The 6,000-nt window shown below is 42.3% G+C and overlaps 1 protein-coding gene across 1 annotated transcript in view; it reads right to left on the bottom strand.

Annotated features, from left to right (window-relative positions):
* Positions 1–6,000, bottom strand: part of LOC109916081 (myosin-11-like) — a 139,653-nt gene that overhangs the window by 33,028 nt on the left and 100,625 nt on the right. The window contains exons 19-22 of the mRNA XM_048609663.1: positions 4,086–4,217; positions 2,847–3,053; positions 1,526–1,663; positions 565–688 (exon numbers count right to left, since the gene is read on the bottom strand). Of these exons, the coding sequence (XP_048465620.1) occupies positions 565–688; positions 1,526–1,663; positions 2,847–3,053; positions 4,086–4,217 (601 nt within the window). The remainder of the gene's footprint in view (positions 1–564; positions 689–1,525; positions 1,664–2,846; positions 3,054–4,085; positions 4,218–6,000) is intronic.

The raw sequence follows: 6,000 nt of genomic DNA, 5'->3' as shown, positions 1-6,000 counted from the left end.
GACCCGAAACGTCAGCTTTCCTGCTCCTCTGATGCTGCCTGGCCTGCTGTGTTCCTCCAGCTCCACACTGTGTTATCTCTGACTCCAACATCTGCAGTTCTTACTAAATCTACTTTATAAAAGCCGCCCATTTTAGTAGAGTAATTTACTTGTGCGATTCCAAGTACAAAAATCATAAAATGGATTTGATAGAGTGGACACAGAGTGCACACCTTAAAATGATCGCAAAACCATTTAGGAGCAAAACTTTTGCACACAGGATAATGGAAGTTTGAAATTCTCTCTCCAGAGTGGTCTTGGATACTAGACATTTAGATGGATGGATTTTTGTTTGTTACAGCTACCAGGGGATATGGAGTGAAGGTGGAGGGGGTTGTGGGAGGAAGCTGTGATAAATGACATCGAGGTGTAGATCTTTCATAAATGGATGAAACACTGCTCCAGACCCCTGGGCCACAAAGTCATCTTCCTGGTTCTATATGAAAGCAGCATTTCACCCCAATGAATAGTTCATAATATTTCAGAAAAATTATCAGTTATGGTGAGTAAATGAACAGCATTTACCTTCTAGTTCTGAAATCATAGATTCATGTTTATTCTTCAGTTTTGTCAGGTTCTTTGCCTTTTCTTCCTCCTCTGCAAGATTGGTGGTAAAGTCAGCTATTCTCTCTTCTAGAAGTTTCTTTTCCTGTTACATGGATAGAATTGAGATTGGGTTAAATCCACAGTGACACGAGTGATTTTCTCCCAATCTGTGCATATGTAGGGGTTCATTGAAGAGTCTTACTGCAGGATGTTAGCATGTCCCAGGATGGGTTATTGGCTGACCAAGCCAATTTCTAAACAAATAATTACTTTAGCTAAATGCCACACTCCTGAGCTTGCCTCTCATTGTTTAAGAGTTCTCTATCCTAACTGAAAACGTGGACTATATCATGACTCTGTGTGAGAATAGAAACCGTACTGAGCTCTGTAATTTGTCGCTGTCCTTGTCACTTGTACATAACAATGGCACTTGTAACCAGTCCTCGGTCACACCCAGTTGTGAGATTTATAACTTAACTCATCAGGACGGAAGCCAATAGGATTCGGTAGAATGTTGGCTTTACATTTTGTCTAATTTTGCTCATTTCGGTGAGAGTAAAATCAGACAGGGTGTAAAATGAGTGTTTCATCCCGTTCCATCAGATTTCTGGTGAAAAGTATTAAAAGTATTAAAGTATCCCCTTTGGGGGCTGATGCAGCAATATGTAAATTCTACAGAAATGCTCTGACAAGTCACGCGTAGTGGTTGTAATGAGATCAGCCAGATGGACCTCATAGAATACGAGTTCCCTGATTAGGGCTGTTAATCTGGTCCAATCAGGGAGCCCTGACTGACAGATATAAACAGCAGTGTCAGAGGCTGTGCTCACTCTGAGAGCTGACTTTGAGGGAACTGGATCAGCGTCAAGGACTCTCCACGTGTAAATAAAGGGTAACTCGGTGACAGGATACCAACCTCAGTGGAGTTATTTCACCTGACCTTTGCAAATTTGATGTTCTGGTCCTCCAGGATTATGATATCGTCGTCCATCTTCTTCAGCTTTGCCTCGAGGGTCACTTTCTCCAGCTGCAGTTTCTGTCGCGCAGCTTCCTCCTCATCCAACTGTTCCTCCAGATCCTTGAGGAAAAAATGTACTCAGGGAAAGGTCTTTGCATAAGAATTACTATCATCGCGGCTAAGGGGCAAAATAGAGTCTCTCCATTCTTACTTCAAAGTGTACTGCAACATCAAGAAGCATTAATTAGTAATGTAGAGAATCGGCTGCTCTCAACACTGGATCATTTCATTCAAGCCTTGCTACTTATAGAGGCAGAGCTCTAGTGTAATAGCACTGGAATTAGCACTGGAATTGTTATTTTGGGCAAAGTAAACACTTCAATGACCAATTACACCAACTTCCATCAATGACCAACCAGCTACAAAACCAACAATGACTGGTAGGTTCACATGAAGGATCACACAAGGAGGATGAAGGGGCAGAGGATAATGGAAGCTAGAGGATGATGGGTGCATTCTGTTCCACACTGGCAGACACCTATCATTTCATGTCATAGCTTTGGGGAACAGAAACGTAGAAACATGGAAAATAGCAGCAGGAGCAGATCATTCGGCCCTTTGAGCCTGCTCTGCCATTCAATAAAATTGTGGCTGATCGTCCAACTCAATCCCCTGTTCCTGCTTTCTCCCAGATACACTTTGGTCCCTTTCGCCCTAAGATTGCTGGTCTGGAGGGATTGTATTATGAGCAAAGGCTAAACAGGTTGGGACTGTACTCACTGGAGTTTAGAAGAATGAGAGGTGATTGCATTGAAACAGATTGCATTCTTAAGGGACTTGACAGGGTAAATGTTGAGAGAATGTTTCCTGTCATGGGAGAGTCTAGGACTAACGGGAACAGTCTCAGGTAAAGGGTGTTGATTGAAGACTGAGATGAGGAGGGATTTCTTCCCTCAGACGATTGAGAGTCTTTGGAACTCCTTGCCACAGGGAGCTGTAGGGGCAGAGTCCTTGTGCATATTTAAGGCTGAGCTAGATAGGTTGTTCAACAGTTGGGGAATTAAGGGTTACAAAGAAAGGGCAGGAAAGAGGAATGTTGGGATTAGCAATGATCCTATTGAATGGTGGAGCCGGCTCAAGGGGCTGAATGGTCTACTCCTGATCTTATTCATTCAGGTTTTATGGTTATTGGGGGATCTTCAAAGTGGGAAACAGATAATGAAATGTGATCTCAACACTGAACTATCTTGGCGGAGGAAAGCCATTCCAATTTAAATTCTCCTCTCTGCAATTTCTGATTTACCAGGATTTGGGTTTGCATTTTCTTCTTTTCCGTTAGCATTTGCTGATTCCGCTCCTCCTCCTCTTCAATCCTCGCTTCCATCTCATGGAGAATCTCCTCCAGCTCCTGCTTTTTGGATTCCAAGCGAATCCTCATCTCCTCAGCCTCAGCGTATAGCTCTGTTTCGGCTTGCAACTGCTCCTGAAGGGTAGTCTTCTCCTCCATTATCTAAAGGCACAAACAGGGGCTGAACATTGTGAAAACGTAACTCCAAGCCATCTAATGGCCTAAAAGCTGGAATCATCTCACTGTAAAGTTCAACAAAGGATGGCATGCTAGCTCAGTGGTTAGCACTGCTGCCTCACAACACCAGGGTTCTGGCTTCAATTCCATCCTCGGGCAACTGTCTGTGTGGAGTTTGCATGTTCTCCCCATGTCTACGTGGGGTTTCCTCCGGGTGCTCCGGTTTCCTCCCACAGTCCAAAGATGTGCAAGTTAGGTGGATTGGCCATGCTAAATTTCCCCATAGTGTCCAGGAATGTGCAGGGTAGGTGGTTTAGCCATGGCATATGCAGGGTCCCAGGGATAGGGTGGGGAGTTGGGTCTGGGTAGGATGCTCTTCAGAGGTTTGGTGTGGAGTCAATGGGCTGAATGGCCTGCTTCCACCCGGTCGGGATTCTATTCTATGACTTGAACATAACTTAATCATCCCTTGCCCATCTGCATTCCATAACATGCAAAACCTAAGTCGGCAATCCATCACAACTTGACAGAATGAAGTATCTCACAAAATAAGGTAGATACGTCAAAGAAAATCTCTGATTATTCCATTCAACAAAAATGGATAACAACACAAAAAGTAAACAGAAAGTGCTGGAGAAACTCAGCAGGTCTGTCTGTGTCTGTGAAGACAGAAATAGAGTTAACGCTTTGAGTCCAACATGCTACTTTTTTGGAACAGTTCTGTAGAAGAGTCACTGGACTTGAACCATTAACTCTGTTTGTCTCTGCACAGCAGAGATCTGCTGAGTCTCTCCAGTACTTTCTGCTTTTATTTTAGAATCTCAATTTCTGCGCTATTTTGCTTTTACAGAAAAAAAACCTATTCATCGTTCACTTGAAAGCCACTTTCACTTATTCAGAGTCATTAAGCCAGCCAAACTGTACCTTTATTCACAATATTGTTTAATGTTACTGGGTGGATGTTTGAGGAACGGACCGTGAATGAGGAACTGGATCCATGTTATGACGTGGTTTTACCTGAGTGTGTTTCTTTTCAAGTTCTGAGAGACTGAGTTCTGCCTTCTGCTGCTTTTCTTTGGTTCTCTGCAATTCATCTTCTTTCAGTTGCATTTCCTCCTCCTGTCGTGTGACTTGTAGAAGTGGTTTAACCTGCAGCCAGGACATGAAGATCAGAGCATCAATTACTAATCGGCTTTTCTCCCCAGAGAGTTCCTCACTATTTACCAATGTCCTAGCATCTTCAAACAACCACTCAGAGAAACCATTGAATAAGGATGAAAGTTGATCTCAAACATAGGTATTCATTTAGAGAATGAACTTAGAAACAAACAAATTAGGAGCAAGAGGAGGCCATTCAGCCTTCTCTGCCATTCGATAAGATTGTGGCTGATCTGATTCGTCCCCCCGCTTTACTTAACAAGAATCTGACTACTTCTGCCTTTAAAAATGCTCAAAGTCTCTGCTTCCACTATCTTTTGAGGAACAGACTTCCAAAACCTCATGACTCTCTGTGACAGAAAATCTCTCCTTATTTGTCACTCCCTTAATGAGGTGATGCCTAGTTCTAAACACCCCTACAGGAGGAAGCATCTTCTTCACGTGGACCCAGACACGACCCCTCAGGATTTGATGTATTTCAATCCATTCATCTTCTATTCTTCCAAACTCCAGTGCGCACAAGCCTAGACTGTTCAACCTTCCATCATAAGACAGCCTGCCCATTCCAGACAATCTTCTAATGAAACTCCTCTGAGCTGCTTCCATTATTCCCATCTTTCCCGAAATAAAGTGGCCAATACTATGGACAGTATTCCAGATGTTGGTCTCACCTGTATAACTGAAATGTAACCTCCATACTGCTGTATTTAATCCTCTCACAATAAATGATACATTCACTTGCTGTACCTGTATGTTAACTTCTGCAAACCATGCACTGGGACACTAAGTTCTCTCTGAATCTCAGAGTTCTGCAACCTCTCCCTCACTATTTGGATAATATGCTTCTTACTGCTGACCCGGACAATTTCACATTTCCCCACATCACAATCCATTTGCCCGATCTTTGCACACTCACTTAAACTGATCTAAATCCATCGGTAGCCTTCTTATGTTCTCTTCATGGCTTACTTTCCTACCAGTCTTTGTGTTATCAGCTAATGTAACTACCATACTCTTTATCCTTGTTATTTATGTCAATTATAAAGTAACTGGGGACCCAGCACTGATCCCTGTGGCACACAACTCAATACATCTCAACAAGCTAAAAATAGCTCTTTTATGCATGTTACCATTTCCTGTTAGCTTTCCAATCTTCTATTCATGCTGGAATGTTACACTCTACTCCTCAAGTTCTTTTACCTCACAATATCCTTTCATGCGGCAACTTACCAAATGCCTTCTGGAAATCCAAGTACTCTACATCTACTAGTTCCCCTTTATTCAGCCTGTGTGATTTCTTCAATTAACTCCAACATCTCAATCAAACATGATTTCCCTTTCACAAAACCATGTTGACTTCTGCCTGATTATCTTGAACTTCTCTCAGGGCTATCATGTCTTTAACAACAGCCTCCAAGTCTTTCCCCCTGACAGATATTAAACTAACTGGTCTGTAGTGTCCTACTTTCTGCCTCCCTCACTTTTTAAGTAAAGGAATTATCTTCTAATATAATGGAACATTCCCCAAATCAAGGGAGCTTTAGAAAATTAAAATCCTACCTCAACCATCTCATGAACTATTTCTTTTAAGATGAAATCCGTCAGGACCCAGGGATTTGTTATGTTCTGTTCCAGTGTTAAAGTTTATACACAAGGCTTATACAAATGGATTCTAACTGAAATTGAGCTTAAACATATTTATGTGAAGAACTATTGAAAATAAATATCAGGCAACAGAAACAGCCACTGCCCTGAGAACTTTCAAACTGAGATA

The sequence above is a fragment of the Rhincodon typus genome, chromosome 21 (assembly GCF_021869965.1).
Source record: "Rhincodon typus isolate 14 chromosome 21, sRhiTyp1.1, whole genome shotgun sequence".
NCBI classification, from domain to species: domain Eukaryota; kingdom Metazoa; phylum Chordata; class Chondrichthyes; order Orectolobiformes; family Rhincodontidae; genus Rhincodon; species Rhincodon typus.
Note: the sequence above shows the minus strand (reverse complement) of the source record. Positions and strands in the feature narration are given on the sequence as shown.